Genomic DNA, 24,351 nt, shown 5'->3' with positions numbered 1-24,351 from the left:
AACTTGCACTCACAACACACACCAACTAACGTCACAATACTTGCGTTTTTTTTTTGTTTGTTTTTTACAATACTGTGTCATAACACATGTCGCAATACTACATATGGCAGCAAAAATATGGAAAAAATGTATCCAAAAAGATGCAAGACCATCCCAAAACACAAAGATATGAGGCTAATGATGCTTCGTATCCCCCATTTCGTGTTGCTACGTCAAACTCCAACTTTTCAAAAATGTAAAAAAATTTCGGCTCAAGAACATTGTCAAATAAATGATGGTGTTTTTATTTAAAAGCGGTGCCACTTGTGTTGTCTTTCATTGCTCGCATGCGCTTGCTTCTACATTTGACCTCCATTAGCCCACCAGGTGTGTTTCACATTTGATTTAATAGAGCGCAGTCGTGAGGTAATTGGCCGTCCGCCACCGTCCTCCTCCGAGCCACTTTTCTTTTCACGCCCACCGCTGACTTGTGTTGCTGCTGGCCGATATTTTCATTAGAGACCTCCTTATCAAATAATGAAATAGAGAATCTGTGTTCGGGGGGCCGCCGCTATTACCTGGCAAATCAAGAAAAAAAAGGGGCTTCCTGTCTCATGTCTTGTCTCTTGTGCTTGTTAATTTGCTCGCCTCGTGCTACATACTAATGCCACTTGCAAGAGAATAATGACACACAATAAGCCCGCTCGCTTCCCGCCTAATTAATAACACAGGCAAACTAAAGTTAATTGAAATTTGAGTATCCCCTCGTTTAACTCTAGAACAATACAATCGGCTGTGTTTTTGTTGCTGAATTGCTCTAATAACTTCTTCCTGTTTGTCACATTCCCATCGATCTCTAGGATCTGGGCGAGGAAGTATAAAAGAAAGAATCGTCTTAGCTCGAGTACACAGGAGGCGACGTACCCCCCCCCCCCCCCCCGACATTGATTCAGACTCACACATTAATATTCACCCTCCTCCAGATAATCACGGCAAGGTGTATGATTTGTTTTCATTGATTAAGTGACACCGCGCCGCGCGGTTATTAATATCGTTTGCATTGATATTATTTCTGCATTAACAACGCTACGAGCGCGAGAGCGAGAGATTGCGCGCGAGATGCAAATGAGCACGCAAGCGAGCTCTAATCAGCGCCGCTTTTGATACAAAATCTTTACAACTTTAATCAATCTCTGCGGACGACGAGCTTTACAAACTTTTCAATAGTTTTTTTTTTTTCTTCTTTTTCCCTGAAGAGGCTGCGCCCCTCCTGTCAGATAGCTGGCGTGTTTTGCAAATTAGAAAGCCTTCCAGGAATATGAATTAGGTCGCGCAAGCCCGACCGTCGCTTCTATTCAACGGCGGCGAACATTTCACTTAACAGGAATTCTCTGCCGCTAATGCAATCAGCTCGACAATTCCCACCTAGCATGGTGCTGCGATGCGCACAAAAAGACACAATCTGGCACCCCAGTATTCCATTTTTTTTCAAATTATTTTTATTTTTATCACAGCTCTTTTGTCACATTGGCCTACGAACGGAAATAGCGAGACAAAATAAATACGCAGATAAACAGGAGGGCTGTCGCTGCAGCTTTTATGCGGCGTTATTCCCGCGCCAAGAACATTTCTGAAGTTAACGGTATTTATGCTCCCGCGGTGTTGGTCACAGTCTGTCACACTTTATTTGCATCTGCATGTCCGATTAACAAATGTGACATATTCCTAAGATCAGGCTCCTAGCGCTCCAACCACCCACCATGGCAATTAACTGTCTACTAAGCTAACAGGCGGAACACACATGCCTGACGCAAGCCAGTCGCATATCAAGCGCCTCTCCTCTGGAGATGTTGTGTCCTCGTGAATGCAAGTTCACACGGAACAGGTTGACTTTCGGATCTTAAAAGATACAATGACGAAGGCCAAGTGCAACGTCAGCAAAGGGTGGGAAGTACTCCTGGACGCATTTAATTGGCTTTTTCAAACTCGTCTTCGGGGTAGCTTGCTATTGCTGCTTATGATGGAAAGAAAACAGCACAAATCCAAGATGGCGGCATGTTTTTAAATATGTCACCAGAAAGCCACTTCTGGTGATTTTTTTCCCCTCAAAAAGTACAGCGAATTGTTTAAGTACTGACAATACTTGTGGTTACTTAAGATTCGTTTTTGTCTACAAACCCGTAACCAGATTTTTTAAAAATTATTCTAAAATTTTGTTTGATGGTTTGATCGTCAAATGCATTAGGCTTTACCAAGCTCATCATGTCGTCTTCAAACCTTTGGAGAAGTTGATCCAAGCTCGTAAATGACGCTTTTACAACTGGGAAGGAAGACAAACACACCCAAAAAACTGATTTTGCGGTGCCAACAGCGAGTGGCTAAATATGGAGCTTCTTGAGAGAATTTAGTAGGATTTCAGTCATGCAATTAAAAAAACTACTGACAATTTTGGGGGTTTGCTTTTAGTATTTTGTGCATTTTCATTTGATTTCTAAAATTTTAAATCATTGTAAGAATAGAATAGCGCTTCCAAGGTAGGTTTTTATTTTATTTTATTTTTTTGTGTTGATGCAAGAATTTAGTCGAATTTTATTTTATGCAACATTTGGAAATTGAAAACAAAGTAGAGTACAGAAGTATATTATTTTCGTATGTGAGTTTTTTTCTTGAGCAATTTCACACCTAACTTTTTTCAGGGCAACGTTTTGAACTAAAAATGAATGTTGTTGCTCATCACTTCGGCGAAAATGGTCTGGGACAAACTGAACTGGACTTTCCAAGCTTGTCTATTAATATCTCAATCATACGCTTGTTATCACTACATTATTTTTTTTCTTAAAAAAAAAAGAAAAATATTTTACTAACAATAATAGATTACAAACCATTTTGGGGGTTACTTAAAAAAAGTGCTCTTTGTATTCTGTACAATATAACATTTTCAGATCAGCATGTCCACCTTCTTTATGGGGTGTTGCCGACTCACTAACACTGTATAGATCCTCCCTTAATTGTATTTGCTAAAAACATAATTTTTTTGACATTACATTTACATTAATTTATTATGAAAACACTACCACAATGTTAACTTCACAAAATATTTTGATACCTGAATAAGACAAGCAAAATATTATCATTCATCAGTATGAGACAGCGCAGTTTATCGCCACTGCAAATTACAATCACAACCACGCCAGAACCTCTCTGATCTCATCAAACCAAACTGCTCATTATTATCTTGGTAAAGGCGCTTGTATTTGCTTTCACAAGACTGCCTAATGCATTACTGCAAATAAGAAGCGGAGATGTCATCTGGCCGCCGCCGTCATTTTCATTTTATCCGAGGCGGCATCTCAAGGTAGAGCGATTGTCACCAAACTAAACTATCTGTTCTGCTTCTTTAAACCACTGACCGGCGGGGCATAGCCAATATGGAGGCTAATCCATTCTTGTGTCTATACGACGGGATGCTTATGGAGGCATATTTGCTTAGGGCAGCCATGCAAATTATTACTTACTGCCCCATAAGCTGATAACACAAATTAGATCCCCATTAAAGTTGAACAATGTATGTAAAATGAGAGGAGATGTGGCAAGTGATACCTTGAAGGGATGCTTAAGTCGCACGGCACTAAAATATGCCTCATGCTGGCAAACTTCAAAAGTGGAGAGATGTTTATCCTCGGGATTGGAGGGTTCATAATAGTAATCTCCTGCGCACAGAGGCAGCTGCCAGGTGGAGGGTAGCGCAGCGCATGTTTATGAATGGAAATCATTACGGGGACTGGGGAGCATACCAGCACGGACCAGTGATACACAACTTTTTCTATCCAAGAGCTCTTAAAAGTTTGGAGTGCAGGCCGCGGCCATTCATGAAAGTGAATGTGGGTCATATTTGAGAACAATAACCCCGTCAATTCCATCCCGCCCGCACCTGAGGGGCCCCCGAGGAGCACGCGGGGCTCCCCCAACGCTTCCGCCGCCTCCCTCGGCCTTTTGGCTCTTATCTGATGAACCGCTTTAATTCGCGTGCCCAACACCTCTGCACATGCTGGCTGGCTTTTAAAGAGGTGGAAGCGCTGTTTGCCGTGCGATAGACCACAGAGGAAGTGCTTCAGGGGCTAATTCGAACCCTTTACTTGTTGTCTTTGAGTCCTTTCCCCTTTTTGCTCCTCCGGCCGCCTGATAGGATTCATCTTAAAACCTCCCCCTTTGTCCGGCCGACCGTGCGGTCAGCGCTTTTTTTCGCCCTCTCTGGACTGATGACTTTTAAGCGCGCGGTGGTGAAAGAGATGAGGCCGAAACACAAAGGCAAATTAAGGGTACAAAAACACTCGCCATTGTCCCATTGTTGAGGGTCACAAATCGTCAAGTAAAAGCAACACAGCAGTGGTTGAAATGTATTCGCCTCTATCCCGTTGACCCACAACACCCCCCCACCCCCCGAATCCCCCCCCCCCCACCCCCCCTGCGCTCGCCTCTCTTTATATTCATTAGATTCATTATAGGCCACAAAGGATTGCCAACAAAACAGCTTGTGATTTTAGTTGAATTCGTCCCCCTCGGAGGCCTGCAGGGAAATTAAAGTAGGTGGCTATCACTGGAGGGAGGGGGCAGGTTTGACACATCTGAAGCTTTCAGTGATGCTAATAGCCAAGCGTATCCAAAATACACAGGAGCTGACCTCAAACAGATTGCAGGGGTTCAGAATCATTAGTTTGCAAATGAAGCGCGAGTACATTGGTTCAATGGCGGAATCATCCCACTCTCAACCTTTTGATTAGTGTTTGTCAACTCCCCCTTTTCTGCCGTCGCACCCGCCCCCGCCCACTTGCGCGCCAGAAATTAATAAAGCAGACATAGCGACACTTCTCCAAGCACCTGTTAAACAAATGCACTTAAGGCAGGAGTCAAATCGCAGCCGTGTTGAAATTGCTGTAAAATCTTCATTTAGATGACGTCCCCGGGGCCCGCTCATTACTTGAGATTTATATAGCATTAGTTCTGCCTCGCAAATGTGCCGCGCGCCATTCCACCTCAGTGAAATATGAAGAGCTTTGATAAAAAGACGACAACAGATTCTCTCATTTGAGAAGCAAAAAAATGCAAAACCTTTTAAGAGGTTCATTAATTCAACTTGTGGCATGCAGCAAGTTCTGTGGCCCGGAGCGCCCGATGCTGCACGCTGTGAGACGGCTGAGCGGCAAACTGGAGGCTGCCGAGAACAAGCGCGCCGGTGAATTAGACGACACCTGCAGATGTTCACTTTCAAAGCTGGATAAAGAGGTCAAAAAAGCTTGTCAAAATCGTCAACAGGAGTGGGCTTTTTGAAGCGTGTCTATATGCCGTATATCAGGAGAAATACAGTACGGTCTGATGTCTTCATTCCAATTTCTCCATTCTTTTTCCCTGCTTGTCACATATTTGTGTGGGCACGTAGGGCTCAATCTTTTGTGCCCCCACGAGCCAGGAAAAAAAACAAAACAAAAAACATTTGCATCTGCCCACTGGTCTGCTTAAGTGAAGTAGAAAGAAATCAAAGTCAGAAGTGAAATCTCTGCTCTGTATTAAATACAATTTTAACATTGGGGTGAATAAACAGCACCATCTGATGGCTGTGAAGTTAGAGTCAGCTTTGACAGACACTGGCTTATTTGATACGGACCCCTGGGCAATGTGTTGCAGGAACAGGAAGTAGACAGCAAGGCTACTCTGCATTCAATATAAAATATATAATGAGCCCTGGATAGAGCTAAGGAATAGGAAGTTCAAATAGAAATCAGTAGTACAAAGTATAATCACTACGAAAGAGGATTTGGGCCAGTGAAAAGAGAAAAAAAAAGTTTGGCAGGATTCTCAATTTACTCTCAGAATTCTGACTTTAAAGTGAGAATTCCGACTTTAATTTATGAATTCCGACTTTAATCTCAAAAGCGAAAATTCTTTAAAATCTGAATTTTGTCTTTTTTCTCAGAATTCTCACTCTAAAGTCAGAATTCTCACTTTATTCTCAGAATTTGGACTTAAAAGTGAGAATTCTCACTTTATTCTCAGAATTCTCACTTTAAAGTCGTAATTCTGAGAATAAAGTAAGAATCCTGCCAACCTTTTTTCCCCTCTTCACTGGCACTAATCCCCTTCCGTAAATCACTGATCTGCATTAAATGTAAATTATTTAAAGAGCCCTGCTCTCTATTAGGGATTGGATGAGTACCGAAACCAGACATCGGTATCGGACGTTACCTGGCCTTATTACAAGGTATAGGTACTCATTACGCCCTCTTGTGGGCGTTTAATGATCAGGAACTCGAAATCACAAAGTCGAAGAATAGAAATTTGCCATTAATTTAATGCAACTTTAAAGGAAAATGCTACATTGGGATGTATGGGCCTTTCTTTAAAAATGCAAAACATGCTGCAAGTGACAAGCATCGTCTGCAAGGGAAGTACCCCAAAGGCGGGATTGGGGGGGGGGGGGGGGGTCTTCTCGCAGCAGTCCCCCCCCATTGAGTTTGTCTGTTTCAGTGGCCAATCTGCTTTGTTCTCGGCCCTTTTCAATTTGTTTACATTTGGCCCCTACCAGAGAGGACAGTCTATTGATTTATTGTCCCCGCTTCCTGAGAGTGGCGTTAAGAGCGCACAGACCCCCCAAACCCATCTTCGGGCTCCGACATTGTGTCCCTAGATGCTGGCCCCTGATACAAGATGGGTAAAAAGCGAGAGGGTGGGGAGGGGGGGGGCGGTGCTGAAAGCGCCACAAGGACCTCACACAAGACAAACGCGTCAGGCGGCTACACGGAGGCCCGAGAGACAATGTTGCCTTGCGTGAATAGTAAACTCTGTGGGACGTTTACCTCCCACGGGGAGGGATGTTTCTTTTTCCACACGTATACATATCTACACATAGTTTGTATTCATGTTTTGTGACATCTCCTTTTGCAGATTGATATTCCTGAAGCACCTGTCTGAAATTGCACAGAACAATCTCAAAAAGTGCAATAGAATCATTTGGGATGAAAGTTGAAATGCTATTGTCACGCAGCCTTTGGCTCCAGCTCGCATGAAGATAAACAATTTCCCATGAATATATGGCTGGCCTCCTCTATCGAGCCATCACAGAACTCGGGACGCGGCCCATACTGAGCCTTTTGTAGTCCATTAAAAGAAATCCTTCCCTGTGGCAACCGTTTTGCCGCTTTCAAGTAGATAAATTCCTTCCAAGAGGGATAAGAATGCATTTCTACAAAACTGCATTAAAGAGTAATGTTTGTCAGCGGCTCAGATAAAAACTTCACAATTCTTCTTTTTTTTTTTTCTTCCTTTCTCCCCTCAGAGGCAGCAGCAGCCACAAATGCATTGGCAATGTGTAAAGCTGATTGGGGAGGCTGCCTACAGGTTAGCAGGCCTCATTTCCAATCTGTGACAGCAATATGGGAGGACGCGCGCTCCATCCCGATTGCTCGCGTCCCAACACGAGCCCTGGTCACTCTATATATGGAAATCTCTGTCTTCGGGGCGAAATAAAAAAAAATTAAATAAATAAAAAGAGGTGAGATTGGCACTTTAACCCCGTCGCCCTCCTGAAAATATGTTTTAGTCCGATACATTATACTAGCGCGAATTATTTATCAAGACGATACAAGCTTGATATTTCCCAAAAAATAATGAGATGTTGAGGTGGCAGCTGGAATGTTCCGGTCCGGCGAGCAGCATCTATGAATGGCGGGAAATGAAGTAAATATGGCGGGCTGGGACACAACACGAGCCGAATGTGAACGAGCAGAATGCTTTGGTGGCACCGGACGGAATCATTTCTTTTTCGGGGATTTCCTTTTGTGGTGTGGGTTGCAGCATCGCATCTGAAATCATAAATGCTTTAATGCATGATATTAAAATGCTAAAATACGACACGTTTGTTGCTAGGGAATGGATCTATTTGATCAACAAGGGTACCACATCTATAAGGGGAGAAATCAGTACCAAAGCGGTGAAAAGATATCATTTGAAAGTTTGTATGAAAACGGAGCCAAATAATCTATTCGTCATTTTCGATATTCATTCTTACTGGAAAGGCAGCAATCTGCTCACAAACAACCCAAATCAATACATAAGCAAATGTTGCATTTGAAATGCTTGTGTAAAAGTAGGTCATCTTGAATTCCTTTTGTTTAATGTAAGATCTTTTTCTAAATAGACATTCTAAATAGCTGAAAAGGTGACTTATGAAGCACGTGTTTAAAATAACATTCAACTGGGATTTACATTTATTTATTTAAATAGGGTGGTCAATTAGAGAGTGATACTATTTTGCTGATTTTTAAGCAGGCACACATTGAATTTACATTTTCCTATTTTGTTATTTTTAATAAAATTAAAGCATTACATGAGGATACTTCAGTATGTTTTGGTACCAGGGATGATACAAAAAGTTCTTCTCACTGAAGGGACACTTCACACAATGATAAAAGATCTGATTCATTTGATTGAGGTATTCATTTAATAATAATACAGTATATTTATTATTGTGGTTTAGAACTGCAGTACATCAGAATTAGTGTGATTCTCTTTCACCAACTGTTAAATTAAGAATCATGATCGTGTCAATTAAACCTGAACATTTTTGGTACCACACTCCGATGGAATCTTACAGGGTTACCCAATATTGTGTCCGGTGAGTGTATGTAAACAATGACATACTTTTCAAACTGTTTTCCTAAAGCATCTCACACGTCAAGAGTCTTTTTATCTCTCCACCACAAAAAAAAAAAACACAAAACCCACAAATAAAGTTGAGTTGAAAGAGGCCACCTTGTCGACATGCCGCCTTGGAACAAATTCACGCAGTTGTTGCAGTCAGACAAAGCGAATGAAGAGAAAAAATCCATTCACATGTGCTGAATGCAGCCGAGGTGCGTCTCTGACGCGCTCTTTCTGTACAGCAGAAGACTTGAAAGGACACGACAAGTGTTTTAATTTGACGCTTTTCACACGTCAGGTCGCACAATCAAGGTAAATCCTGACGTCTGTAATTTTACCCCGCATGTAAACACACGCAACGTGGACTAATTGTTGCTGTTTGAGGAGATGAATGCGGTATGCAATTTCATATTCAGTGCATTTTAAATTAAAATGATTTTGATGACGTGACGACAAAATTAAATACTATCAAATATTGGTGAAACAAAAAGTAGAAGTCGCTGCATTCTTTCTTAGAATTAATTAAATGAAGTAAATTCACACTATTTCCAGATCCATATCAAAATCCACTTATTGAATGTCCACTATGTGAACAGACTTGACACATTATTTATTTAATTTAATTTTATTTTAATCTAACTAAATATGACAAACTGCTTTTTTGGTACATTTTTTAAATAAAATGTTTAATATTTAATATTTGTTTTAATACAAAATGCGTTTTTGTTGTCTATTTCCACTTGTTGACTGAATTAGGCAAATCAAGTGACTGGAAAGAACAAGAAAAAAGAAAAAAAAGGTGTATTTCTAGTATAGCTCCCCCCCCCCCCCCACGCCCCCCCCCCCTCCCCTCTACCACCACGCCAAACTCTTTATTTTGTTGTATTTCACCCTCTCAGAACATCCCAGCGCTTTTCAGGGCCTCCTTTGTTCTTGGTGAAGGGGTCTTTTATTTGAAAGGGGGGGGGGGGGGATCTCCAATCTCAGACTCGCGCTTTGCCTTGATGCAGATCTTCATTAATCTCGGGGGCCGCTGCAGGCTCTCCGGCAGCCTGACGTTTTGATGGGAATTGAATTTGATAGCGTATTGTGACTTGTATGAAGGCCCACAATGGCCCGTGTTCCTTCCTGTGTCTGCGCACAATCGGAGAGACCCAATTAAATAATTTGGTACAATAAAGGCGCACAAAGGAGGACGCAGGCACAAAGTGAGGGCTCCAACATTTGAATTCTACCTATTTCTGTATCATGTTAATTAATTTGGGGTTGGAACCACAAGGGAAGTGACGGGGGGGGGGGGGGGGCACAATAGAAAACAGCACAGCTCGTTTCAAAATGTATCTGATGACGCTCTGTATTCATGTGGCGTGCTAAATCAACATTTTACAATTGGACAATTCCACTGGAGAGTAGGAGATGATTAAGGTTGACTTTCATTTATTATTTAAATATTCACAGTAGGATTTCATTTAGAATATGTTTTTTTCTTTTCTAAAACAGTTTGAGGGTGACTTAGAAAGCGCGAGGGGGAGGAAATGAATAAAAATTAATTTAACATCTAAAGACTGTCACAGTCACCTGCTCATTAAACGACAAAGAGCAAATTGTGCTCTGTGTTACCGCTTTTGTTGATGGCAATATGTCACATTCATTTTTTATTTATTTTTTCGTGACTCACGAGTGGGTGGGTGATAAGCGGTGATGGGACCCATATGCGGCTGTCAGCGGACCGCTGGTGGGCTCTTTCGCTCTCTCGCCTGGTCCAGCTGCTGTAATTGAAAGAAATGAGCCATGGAGCTGACACATTAGCACGGTCCCAAGAGATGCAACCCACACACACACACACACACACACATTCTCACTCTTTAAACATACCAACTCTATCTGGCTACGTGTGTAACCCAGACGACGTGGGCCCGGCTGGCATACGCGCGTACACACTAGTGAAAGTGACACCAGGCCCGGCCGGCCATCACTAAGGTGGGGGGTTGGTGATGAGAAACTGCCCCCGCAGTGAGTTAATCAGCTCGTTGCTCTGCCAGCACCGCCGTTGATTTGCCCGTTTATCCTTGCGCTCACGGCCCCCGGGGGGGGGCTGCCTGTCTGTGAGGTAGCACCTGCAGCTTCCCCGACGCTTGATTTAAAGCAGCGTATGCAGCCCGCGCGCCAGATTACACTGGACAGCGATGAGAACTTATTTGCACTCTGATGAGACAAACTGCAACCTCCATCCCATCTCATCATGCACTGACCGGTCTTAAGCAATCCTGCTGTCGTGTAAAAAATGATGTCGGCGTGAATGTGACAGCCAAATCCCTGCTTTGCTCTCATCCTGACTCAGGTATCAATTCATTACGTCTTCAGTGAATGAGTGTATGAAATAGAACACCTGCATCATGCGGAGAAGACTAGAACTGTTATAAATACATCTGCCTCAAACGTCTCACAAGACGTAATCTAATCAGAATTGTCCTCACCGGCGATACAATGGCGCCTCAACTTACGAGTGCTTGACTTACACGTTTTGAGATACGAGCCATCGCCCAGACAATTTTCTGCTTTGTGTTGCGAGCAAAAAGGTACAAATCCTTGATGGTGGCAGCAATTTGGCAAACAGTGAACACGTGTTTGCTTCAAGTTGTCTATTGCCACTCCCAGTTGTTTACTGTCAAGCTAAAAAGTGTGTACAATTTTTCGATTCTTCAATGTTCATTCATTTTGAAATCCCACTATTAATTTCAATAATATACAAAAAAAAGTATGTTCTGTGACATAAATGTACATTCTTTTTTTATATAATCGTAGGTCTAGTAATATTACATACAGATCAAATTTTTACATACTCTTGTAAAGAACATAATGGCATGGCTCTCCTGAGCTTTCAGTTCTACATCTCTTTTTCTCGTTCTTGTTCTTTTATCACTTTATCGGGGTTATCAGAAAAAGTGAGCAAATCTGTTGGGTCAAAAAATACATCAATGCTAATTTTTGGTTACATGTCTCTTGGCCATGTTCACTTTTGGTAGCCATCCACAAGCTTCTGGTTGAATTTTTGACCACACCTCTTGACAAAATTGGTGCAGCAAGAAAGATTTGCTCACTTTTTCTGTTAACCCTGAATAAAGTCATAAAAGAACACAAATTCATGAATCTTTTTTTGTGACAAGGAAAGTATCCGTTCCAATTACTCTATTCTAGAGAAAAATCAGAGTTGTAGAAATAACTGGTAGCTCAGGAGAGCCATGACATTACACTTTGCAAGTGTATGTAGACTTTTGATCACGACTGTGGATCATGGCGTGCCCTTCAGTAAGGTGAAAGGTTTAACTACACCATAGGGCTGGGCAATTGAATGAATTGACTCGTCATTTTGACAATCGAATTGTTGAATATTTGCTAAATCGTGAAATTTTGTCTTCTGGAATGTTAAAAGCTGTTCTGTTGCATCCAGTGGCAGAATGCCGGATGGGTGGTTTACGAGACATGTTTACAATAGCTACTAACTACCTAATTGTGGCAATTAAGCACAAACTATGAATGTTAAGTTCATGTTAAAACTGATTTAGAAACAGTATACATTATTGTGGTCTGAACATTTTGCACAGGAATATTTTTATTGTATAAACGAAATCTTTAAATAAAGATTGTTGGATTTATTAAAATTAAAATCGCTTAAAATCACAATCGCGCTGCCAGGTCATGGACACTTCGACATGTGTCAGCAGGGGTGAGGTTCGAACCCCCAACCTCACGGATAGGAGGCAACCACTCTAACACCGAGCCATGCCGCCCCACATGAACTTCACAAGCCTCAACAAAATCATTTTCCGTGCATATTGTGCGAGATTTATAGTGTTTTTTGTTGTTGCAGTTTGTATGTTTTAGCACAACATTATGTGAATAAAACCTGCGTCCTGTGCAAATCAAGAGCTCTCGGCTGCAACGGACGGGCAATTTGGAATGTTAATATATTTACATGATCACACTCCTAATGTGCACTAGAGCTTAGAATGCACAAACATTGTTTCATGTTTTGTCGCCCATTGGTAGTGAGAGTGGGAAGTGCTCCTTCTTGGTTCTGCCAAATGTACAAACACTATTAATAGCAGCAAAAGAATCAGGCCATCTCCCATGTTCCGACAATGAGCTTCATATGAAGTCCACTGACAAGGTCTCGCCCATTTGTATGCAGGGGCTATCAATTAAACCGTTTACTGATCTGCTTTCTCCGACTGGCTGGCCATTATTTGGCTCGCATTTGCAATGTCCTAACCCTGATGCAAGGCCCATTTTCAACGGTGCTTGAGTGTGTGGCAAATACATGAAAGGAGGATTTATTGTGAGAGAAAATGTACAGTAAGAATAGAAAAGCAAAGCCCATAATGGAGACGCTTTCTCTAGGAGAGCTTCCTTTCTCCAAACAACCTTCCTCTCTGTGCCATCAGAGCGGATCGTCATTAAATGCATCCATGCATCCTGAAAGAGGCTTTTAATTTGGAGTGTAGCTCAAACAAAAAGAGAGGAGAGCTTAGGCTGCGCTGACTCAATGTTTATAACCTTGCCATAGACAATTTAAGAATGTCGAGTAAATGAATGACGCAGGCTTTAAAGCGCACCCTGAAACTTATTTGCATTCATTATTTTGCTTTGTCCGTGATGCTAAAGTGATGCGCGATTGCTTTTGTGAGACGTTTCTGAATAATCTCCACTCAAGCATCATGATTGTTGGGGAGAATGTGCTGTAGAACCTGAGCTGGTGTTTTTGTGCGTCTGAAAGAAACACACTTTTAATGGAAGAATAGGATTGTATATTTTATTGATTTACAGAGGCTTTAAGATATGCATCTTGAAGATGAATGCACACTTACGATAAGATGCAAAGAACATTTTTTCCGAGCTGTCAAATTGCAGCAACCCCTCCCTCGCTCTTCATTTTGCTAACTGGTGCTCCAAGCTGACCAAGCATCAGCTTCCCCCCGTGCTGATAAATGGGCCTTTTGAATTGATGGCAAGCTGGAGGAAAAAGAGATAATCCGAGATAATGTGGACACAGTTTTCATTTCTTGTCACCCAATTAAACTGCAATTATCCCGAGTGCAGGAGAGGAGAAAAGTGGAAAGAATGGCCAAAGAATGGGAGAGCGGGGCTCCCTGGGACACTCTCTAGCAGACACATTAGCCCACATTCGCTCCGTCCTGATAAAAGAGAGCCCCCTTTTCTTGCACTTGGCAGTTCACAGTGAGAGACAGGCCAGCTGCAACCTGGGGCTGCACACAAGAATGCCTGTACAATGTTTGTGCATTTAAAAAAAAAAGAAAGAAAAAAGACCCCAATGTACACAGGTCGTCGCCCTGCGTTTGTGCGACGCTCCGAGTGTCTTCAGTCGGCCGCGTAAAGGTTTGAGCCGTGTAGATTTTTCATGTTATTATCATGCTAATGCCCGGAACACATTGTCGGCGGGAACAAAAGTGTATATTTTGTGAAAGCTTTGTTATCGATGACTGGTCAGTGTAAGAACCCATGGAGTGTAGCACGCAGGGGTTCAAAAAGCTTCGCACAATGCTTGCAGCAGAGCCAAAAGTGTTTGGAAAGAGAACTTGAGGGCAGCCTCCATTACCCGCGACTACGCTTACATGACAATGACAGTTAAAAAAAAAATAATAATACAGGAAAAGTTGCCTTTTCCTTTTTTAAGAGTTTTACATAGAAACAGCACCTTTTTCAAAACATGCAAAAACTAATGAAAATGCTGTGATTTGCATGCCAGGCCAGTAGTTGGCGATAATCGAAAATGCTTAAATTAGACATGTGAAGATGCCGTTTCTTTCACGTGTACAGTTCAGTACATTAAAAGTAAACAGTGATATTGGATTTGGCTCACAATACAGGAAGGGCATCCTCGATTTACGACAAAGTTCCAATTTAACCCCAATTTCTATGCAAATGACCGTCTATCACTTTTATGTAGTAAAGTCATAATTACTGTAAATATTTGAAAGAAAAACCCAAATATAAAACAATTACCCCAAAATCCGATGAATAACATGCACCCGTGTATAACACAAAGCCCCAAAAATTACCCTTACAAGCAATTTGTTTTCTGTACGTACTGTATGTATAATACAGTCTGCCCACTATTATCAGAGTGAATACAGTAATTTGAACATACCAACAGAGTGTATATGCTTTTAAACCCAGGTTAAAAACTATACCCATATGATTAAGGTCTTTTAAAGCATTTCTAAAATCATGCTTTTGAAAATCTTGTTCTTGCACTGCGCGCTCTTATAGTAATTACAGTAAGCTATTTTTTTTCTTCTTTACTTTGGTTTTAATTCTCTTTAACTCTGGAAGTGCTTTTAAATGCTTTACTTTAAACTACAGTATATGAAGCATATTGAGTTACACTGCATATGAAGTGGGCTATAAATCAGTGATTTTTCTTTTTTGTGTATTTGTGGAATTTGACATGAAGTACAGTGGTAACTTAGCGGGTCACAAAGTATGAGTAGTTGATTGTGAGTTGTTCATAACCTCAAAAACGTGTCAGCTCACAATTTTCATAGACAATCATTGTTAGATGACTTTGACTAACTTTTGTAAAGTTTGTGTTTTCATGTTTCAAAATGTTAGTGCCATGTCCCTTAAAGAAAAATCTGCTGGTAAAAAAAAACCCCAGACACTTCTTTTGTAAATTGTTAGTCTGGCTGGTTGGGTTCCCGTGGCACAAAATCTAAGGAGGTGAATTAATGTCTTTTGTAATTACAGTTCCTCTTAGCAATTATCACTCAGGACAATTTATGGATTAACCATATTGATTTCACTTGACTCTTGGCAGGACTTAATTTGAGCAGCAAAGATACTTTCCTATGGATTGCAAACAGCCCCCTCGGGGATGACTGGGCTTTAGAGGTGGGGGCCTGTTTAGGCAGCGTCTTTAGCCTGCATCCCCCCTCGGGAGGATGATTTGACACTTCCAGAGTCCTGGCCTTTGTGTGGCGAGTGGATACCTTTGCTTGGATATTGACTTTCACCAAAGAACAACAAAAAGTGCAAACTGGAGGAGCATTCGCGCACGAGTAAATTTATTAATCTTTACGCCACTGATTAGCGCTTTGAAGTGTGATTTTGAGCGGGCATGTTCCCCGCTTTGCTCTGCTTAGATAAACGAGGAGGAGGGGGAGGAGAAGTGGGGGAATAAACAGATTACTTCAAATCATTAGACAAACATCTTAACGCACAGAGCGCCTGCTTTGCCGATAAGTGGAAGTCGTCAGCGGGAGCATCAGGGCTGTCGCGCGGGCACGGGATCGGCGTGGCGATGTTGCTGATGACAGCGAGGTGGGAATACTTTGTCAACATTTGATCAATACACCCTGCCGGCCGTCACCTCCCGTCTCCCTCACTCACTCTCTGGAATGAATAATGACCCGATTGGAGCGAGCGACACCGGTAAAGTTAGCATGCCATGCTGATGCTGCGTTCATCAAAATAATGAAATAACCACAGACAGCCGTCGCCCACCCACCTCCTCTCTCTCAGGCCGAACAGGCTTCTGCTGACAGGACACTTGCCCCTTCATTGATCGCAGTCATTCAGAAACGTGCACACGCCATACGTGCACTGTCACGAGCGCGAACACGAAACGGCAGCAGAATATTTCCACATGTGATGCGTGTAGCAAGGCCATATTCGCTGGCTCGCATATTTCACCTCGCTGTTGTGGCATTCGGCTGTAACAATGCACCATCTGCAGCATCTTCTGTTGTTTCGCACATTTGAAAAGCAGGACCCGGCTTGTGTCAATGACACTGTTAATCCCCTCAAATAAAATTGATTTTTCTATTCGCCACCACACTCAGGCTACAAGAGCCAGGGAAGAAGGCTAAAAGTGGTCTTAGGCCCATCGCCTGACTGAAATCAATATTCACAAACCACTTACTGTAAAGTCAGTGACTTGCCGCACTGCAACAGAACATTTGCGACCCTCTACTGTATATTTAAGTCGAGGAAACAACAGTAAAAGGGGAGAAGCATGGACTGTCTAAATCTCAAGCCTGACTTCAAACAAAAATCTGAACGCGGTATCACAGCCTGCACTGTGAATGTATCTTTAGAAATAAACTAATCTGTTCAAGGGTCAAACTGTCCCAATCATAAAACCTTTACTAACTTTATAAGTAAGTACTTTGAATATGCTGTTGACTTTCAAGTTTTGTGGATGTCTCACATGGGTTCCAAGAGGTTGTGCAACTTTTGAAAAGCATTTAACACCTTTAAGAGCACTCGCGCTTGGATATTCCACAGTACTATTAACAAATTAAACTGTGAGCTGTCTTGTGCACATAAAGAAATCACTGCAGCAGATGAATCAAAAGTAACCCAGTGGCATACAATTTTGAGTGTAGTTATATAAGCAAGAAAAAGACAGCACAAAAGCAAGTTAACGTAATTCAGCTTGGTATTGAGAATTTTGTTCCGTTCATTCATCTGAATGTAACCCCAAGTCAGGGTTAGAATTTCACTGTAAGCTTGATTAAATGTTGTCCTTCTCATTTTTTTTCTGCACACACCGCCTTATTATTATGCTGTCTGATTTGGTCTTTTCACTCTTTTCTTTCTGTCGACATAAGCATTTTTGACCCCTAATCAGAGCTCTTTAAACAAATGCACTGTTTCAACCCAAAACCCCACACAGGCTGCGTGCTCCGTCGTCTATTCACTGGCACGAGGGAAACCTTCAGGTCAGAGGTGGCTAATAAGCTGGGAGCGCTACCCACGACAACTTTTACACAGGCGCCTTTGATGTGCCTTGTACACAAGTCGAGCGTTCCCGCTGAAGGACGACGGCCAATGTAAAAGCCAATGCGGTGCGCTGCCACGGGTTCAAGGAGATTGGATCATGTTTTGTTTGCGCCACCGCCTCGATTCAGCCTCCACATAAAAGGAGAGGTGAGTCTTTGTGGGGTTGCAGGAAACGAGGTGGAAGAAATAAGCGGGGGGTGGGGGTTTGGGGGGGGGGGGGAGAAAAAGCCTTGTGCATCACTTTTCTCTGATCCCCTAACTGCAACTATACGTGTTTCTGAGAGATGTGTGCCACAAGCGGGTCTTTTCTTCCCCAGGTCCCTGTGATGAGTTAGCAAGACCTGCAATGATAAAAGCTGATAGGAGGGGTCGCTATCAGGTGGCAGTGGTGGTAATTACAACTCTCTATTTGGGGCTTTGTAGCGATGCCGTGGCGATAAGGGGGGGCGAATATAATGAGGAAGAAAAGGCCGGTGATAATGTATCTGCTAAATGGTTCCAAACAGTCTATCATGGGAAAAGTCAGAGCCTGCAGGGAGGTGGATCTTAACCGAGGATATGTACCATCTCAACATCCAGCCCGCAGGCCTCAGCGCTATAATCTGACATAAAAAAATCAGATTTTTCATCAATATCAGCCATTTTGTTTTTCTTTTTAACCAATCCAGGGCGTTTGCTACTATTTCCTTTGCCCCCCTCGGGGTTGTGGCGATATTCAAGCAAGGTGAGATTACATTTAATACGATGACAAGCGCTAGTTTAAAGACGAAGGTCTTATCAAGCTCCCGAGCGGCGCATCCTTCTGTGGAGCCATTCTCCTTCTATAATGTGCTTTCAAAGTTTCGTGTACGCGTCGGCTCAGCTCCTCCATGAAGGAAATGACTATCAATCCTCTTTAGCAGCACATCACAAGCACTGACACCGCTTAGTCCTCGGGGCGTTTTGCAGCACCATCCCGCACCGTTGCTGCACGCACACCCGCTCACTCAGGATCATGACCACCATCAATAGTATTTACACTAATGTGATTAAGTTAATACTGCGGTCTATGAGAGGATTATTTTCTCAATTCCTCCTGATATGCGTAATATTTAGGCTGTGGTTGAGTAAATATTTTGGTTCTTCACCAAAATAATTCCCACGTAGACAAAGACACGAAAGTCTGCCCCGAGGAGGAATAAAGACTGTATAATTAGAATGATTAAAGAGCTGCACAACTAATTTGGCACCCGTTGAATGTGTTTGGAGAACACAACTATTCAAAATAGGTCACATCTTTAAACCGCGGGAAAATACTAACTTTATTCACATGAATTACGGATGTGTGACTCATTGGAGGTGATGCCGAAGTCGACATTGTCTCTTTGGCAATCCGATCATTATGTTGCCCATGCTCTTTTTCTGTATTGTGCAAAGAAATCTCCTTAGACAAAATGGCTTCTAATCTACATGCAGTCATCTTTAAATAGCAATCCATTGGCTCCCTTACACACTTAAACTGTTTGTCATTAGCACTTTATCAAAGGCTCACTTAAGATAAGATTCTGGAGCTAATAGGATGTGTTGGTGACTAATTGACTGTCAATACGGATCACATCATGTAGAGGAGCACCTTTGTCCAACAGAAAAATATTTCTAACGTTCCCATTTTATTTCCTTTAAAAAAAAATCTAATCAAATGAATGCTTTATTGATGGCGCTCTTATCTTCATGATACAATTTATTCCATCAGCTAATCATACAAGTGGCCTAAATGTTTTAAACAATGTACAGCATATTTAGAATTACATCTCACATCTTCAATCTCATTATAGGCCACACGTTAACCAGAACATCTGTTTTAAATCTGATGTAAAGTAATCATCAATCTTAAAAGAAGAAAAATGCATTACCTGCTATTAACTGCCCGGCCTGTGTGGGAGCAGCAGGAGAAGGAGGAGGAAGACGCAGGCGGGAGAGACGGTGGTTAACTAAAAGGAGAAAAATAATTTCATGAGGAGGATGCAGGCAGTTGAAGGGGAAAGCTGTTGGAGGAAGGAGGCAAGCAATTGGCGGAAAAGAGACGGGAATTTGAAGTGGGTTAGGAAGATGGTCGAAGGTGGAAGCGGAAGAAGTTGAAGTTATACATGCAACTTCCACTTCTTCATGTTTCACTTCTGACTGCCTGCTGAGGGCGAACAGGAAGTTGAACGACCTGCCTGGCAGCATACTGCTCCTTTCCCAGCCTTCATTTTCCTCCTCACACCTTCAAGTGTGCATCATCTACTTCCTGCATTTTCCTTCTTCATCTACTTAGACCTTCCCTCCTTCCGCTTTCAAATTGCCAACATATTTCTCCTTTAACTTTTGTAGAGCTTTTCTTCTTCATCGAACGCAGATCTGTTCTTTAACTTCCTATTTTAGTTTGCTGCACCTTCTTCCTCTTACCGGCATCTTCTTCCTTCAAACTTGCTTTTTCTCACTCAACTGCAGGCTCAAGGAAGAAAAATAATTTACAAAATATATTTAATTAGATAAAGTAAATAACTTGTAAACATTTGTTTCCTTTTTTTTTTTACATGCATCTCATCATTTTAGGAGGTCAGTTAATGTTTTGCTTTAAACAAGTGTGCAGACAAAAAAAAATGCAGTGGAATTTAAGGAATTATTCTGTAGAGATGCATGCTTTTTACGCCACCTGCCCTCTGTGCAGTGTTAGCGGAATAAAGTGTTTTTGGTTCTATCATGAAGATCCTTACACCTCTCGGGGGCTGTTTCATTTCAGAGAGATCGCTGCCGCACCATTTTGTTGTTGTTTAATTTTTAGGGGGTGACAGAGTAGTCAAATGTGTGTGATCTTCTCTCTTAATAGAGGAGAAAGTCCCCATGGGCATGTTGTTGCTGCTGTCTCCCTCTATTTATTTGCATGCTAACCCCCCCCCCCCCCATTCAAGTCTTATCCTGCTCTGTGTGCTCTGAGGTGGCTCCGTCTCAGAGGCTGGAGCCATGCAGGTATAATTCTCCCCGCGCTCACTAACTCATCTTGAATTATTGAAGGGTTATTTCCGGCCTGACAACAAGGGTTGGGAAGGAAGGGAAGACCGCAGGTGAGAGGGTTTATGTTACTGTGTTTTTCTCCTTACATTTGGACAGATTCTAATTAAACCGCTCACTGTGTGTGTGTGTGTGTGTGTGTGTGTGTGTGTGTGTGTGTGCGTGTGCATGTGTGTAAAAAAAAAATGCTGACAAAAAAATTGAAGAAATTATATTTGTGAAAAGTGTTGGATAAAGCCTAAAAATATAATAAAAATGAAAACTGAAATGAATTTTAAAAAATTAAGAATTTGAATGATAAATATAGATATACAGTACACCATCTCTTGTTGGATAATACAAGTATTATCTATCATCTGATAAGAAATTAAAACAATGCATCTCATTTTTTTTCCTGTTTTGTGTCATCATCTTGTTGAAGAAATTAAGCCACTCGTAGGATTTATATGCATGTTTGTGGTGTGTGCGTGGTGTGTGTGTCTCTCACATGCACTGCCTAAAATGCTGATCATCCTCTCCACCGAGATGCTGAGACAAAAACAAAAATAATGAAAATAATACCTTTCAAGCAAATCATTAAAATAATTCCAGGTTAACAGGAGGATTAAATTTTGCATGTGACTTATTTAGCAATAGCCACAAATAATTATGCATTATGCAATTGTTGTATAATTGATTGTGCTGTAAATTTCAATATTTTAAAAAGGGGCAAACTATGGACTGAATTCCTCATTCATTAAAATGTTTCACCTGCAGACATAATTCCTTGTTTATATTTTTTTCAAGCGCTCTGCTATTCCCTTATTAATTTTTTGTTGGACATGTATAATAATGTAGAGCAGTGAAGGTGTGAGGAGGGAAAAAAAAACACTCCAACCAACAATTTACTGCACAAGTCCGAGCTGATAAGTGTAATAATTGCAAAGTTGTGAATCGGCTGGCTGCCCTTGGGAGGGTCTTTTGAAGTAAAAAGAGGGGAAAATGGGGAGAGGGGGTGGTTGCTGGTGGTTTGAGGAAAGTAATTAATTTCACCGAGCACGATTAGAAACACTTCAGACCTCCTCAGTGGCTCAATATTGTCGCCAAATATGACAATATTAAATAGTGGGTTAATATTTGAAAGGTGGTGGCGGTGAGTGCGGAGGGGTTAAGGGCAGGTGAGGCCATGCGAGGTGAACGAGCGCGCAAAAGACGCGCGCGCTCGTGCGTAATGCACTATTGCGTGCACGTTAACAAAAATAAAAACGGATGCTTTTATTTGGGGATAAAGTGATCGGGGTAGCACTGCGCGAATTGAGCATCTCTTTAAAACTGAGGCTGGTAATTTAGAGGGAAGAAGAGAGGGGTAAGTAAAAAGGAGTCGATCGTGCGCGGTGGCGTTCTAGTGCGCATGCGCCAGTCGGCACTTTCACTACCTGCCACACATGCAGTATTTCACACGGGGCCACGGAGACTTGTCATCCACTTGCGTGCGCGCAGTTGCTGATGCTGGATGACACCCGGAGGACAACGAGACAAGACTGCGTGTTTTTCTACCCACTGTTGTTTTTGCTTTGGCGTGGACGCGAGGATGAATAGGAGAATACAACACTTTTAAGGAGTTCTCTATTTTTTTTTGCAGAAGATAATCGCGTTTGGGATGAAGAATTAAAGTTTCAAGTAAGTAAAACGACGCGTGACGCTTATTGCCGAGTGAGTGCATTTTATTGACGTTTGCGCATGCATGTGTTCATTCCTCTACAGAGAGTTTGTGCAAAGTATGTCTAAACCGATGGATCACGTCAAACGTCCGATGAACGCCTTTATGGTGTGGTCCAGAGCCCAACGGAGGAAAATGGCCCAGGAGAACCCCAAAATGCACAACTCGGAGATCAGCAAGCGGCTGGGCGCCGAGTGGAAACTTCTGACCGAGTCCGAGAAAAGGCCCTTCATCGACGAAGCCAAGCGTCTGCGGGCCATGCACATGAAGGAGCACCCCGACTACAAGTACCGACCCCGACGGAAGCCCAAGACCCTGATGAAAAAGGACAAGTTTTCCTTCCCGGTGCCCTACAACCTCGGCGAGCACGACGCGCTCAAAGTCAGCGGCCTCTCCGTCGGAGCTCTGCCCGAGAGTTTAATCGGCCACCCGGACAAGGCGGCGGCGGCGGCAGCGGCCGCGGCGGCCCGGGTCTTTTTCAACCCGTCCATGTCCACGAACCCTTACTCCTTTTTCGACCTGAGCTCCAAGATGAGCGAGCTCTCGCCGCACTCGTTCCCCTACGCGTCCCCGCTGGGCTACCCGCCGAGCGCCGCCAGTGCTTTCGCTGGGACCGGCGGTGCCGGCGTGACGCACACCCACTCGCACCCGTCCCCCGGGAACCCTGGCTACATGATCCCTTGCAACTGCACGGCGTGGCCCTCCGCCGGACTCCAGCCGCCCCTCGCGTACATCCTGCTCCCCGGGATGGGGAAGCCTCAACTCGAACCTTATCCCGCCTACGCAGCGGCGTTATGATCAAGCCCATGCGAAAATTAGAAAAACAAACTTGATGCATTACTTTGATTTATGCATGCACAAACTTTAACATGTGATGGATGACGTGTGCATATATCACATGTATGGATGATTGCCTTTATTTAAGGTCTCCGTGAGAACTCGCCAAACCTCTGCCAATTAGAGGGCGGGAAAGGGGACATTAATTTGCACCTGTTGGAGCCGGGACCGTCCGACGGTCCGTGGGAGGATTGTGACACACCTGCAAAACAAAACAAAATGTAAAAAAAAAAAAAAAAAGGCAGTTTATTTAGTGTTCTGGAGAACCCACAGGGGCATTTCACTAGCATCATGTGTACATTTAGAGCAGGGGTGGGGAATCTGCAGTTTTTATAAAGTCCTCCAGGACTGTACTGAATTAATATCCAATTAAACAAATGTTTATGATTCTATATTATGCACAGTTAAGTTTTGGGACTTTTTATAACAGTTCCACAATTTGTTTTTGGAATTGCATGACCGGCCTGATCCAATGCTCTCATGCATGGGCCGTATGTGGCCCACCGGCCTTGGATTCCCCACCCCTGACTTAGAGTTTTTAAACCCTTTTCTAGATGTCTGTAATATTTATTGTTTTAGTGGAATATATGGTGAGCAAATAAAAAGGACAAGACTGAATTTGCACAGGAGACGTTTTAAGAGGATGTAATTTATTTAATCTGCCTTCAAATAATTTCAAAAGCAACCCCCCCCCCATTCCCCCCAAAAAACAAACAAACACTTCCTCTTGTATCATGTGCAGGGATTAACTAACTCGTATAGAATTTGTATGTTTGTGTTTTCTTTTGTGTCACCTGTTGAAAAACGGATCAGAGTAACAATAATAATCACAACAATAAAACCGAATAGGATTAAAGAAAAAATAATTGGATTAAAGTGTTTGAAGTGATGAACATCAGTTTTTTCCCCTCTCTGTAGAGTCCCGGTGAATTAAAGAAAAAGAAATAGGCCGATTTTGTCCGGTGTCACTGAGGGTGTGCATAGCGCATGCACCCCCCTAAAAGTGAATTGCAAATCTGAATTAAAAGGGACATGCACAACCTGCTGATGACAGTGTGTTCTCAACTACGTGTTTGTGTGTGTTTAATTTCAAATCCAGCACCCTCCCCTCTTTTTACTAGATTACACTGCAGGGAGATTAATTCATAAGGATCGGTGTGATTATGCAAAACTAATTTGGACAGTCCAGGGATAATTATCTCCGTCGCGGTTAATTAAACCCTTTGAGTGGAGCTCCGCGTTTGCAACACCCGTGGAACTTCCTCCTTGGGGGGACAGCCCTGAGCCCACCACCAACACCACCC

At 42.6% G+C, this 24,351-nt stretch overlaps 1 protein-coding gene across 1 annotated transcript; it reads left to right on the top strand.

Moving 5' to 3' along the window:
* The first annotated feature begins 21,836 nt into the window (after nt 1–21,836).
* On the top strand, nt 21,837–24,087 carry sox21b (SRY-box transcription factor 21b). The gene is made up of 2 exons (XM_086091976.1): nt 21,837–22,170; nt 22,255–24,087. The coding sequence occupies exon 2, from the start codon at nt 22,271–22,273 to the stop codon at nt 23,006–23,008; it is 738 nt and encodes a 245-aa protein (XP_085948102.1). The 5' UTR covers nt 21,837–22,170; nt 22,255–22,270; the 3' UTR covers nt 23,009–24,087.
* Nucleotides 24,088–24,351: the final 264 nt, after the last annotated feature.

This window comes from Leptonotus elevatus, chromosome 12 (assembly GCF_054856555.1).
Source record: "Leptonotus elevatus isolate MCC_2025b chromosome 12, RoL_Lele_1.0, whole genome shotgun sequence".
Lineage (NCBI taxonomy): Eukaryota > Metazoa > Chordata > Actinopteri > Syngnathiformes > Syngnathidae > Leptonotus > Leptonotus elevatus.
The sequence above is the reverse complement of the archived record's forward strand: the minus strand, read 5'-3'. Positions and strand labels throughout refer to the sequence as shown.

Excerpts from the sequence above, each read along its gene's own strand:
- sox21b (XM_086091976.1), top strand. The coding sequence starts at position 22,271 with ATGTCTAAACCGATGGATCACGTCAAACGTCCGATGAACGCCTTTATG.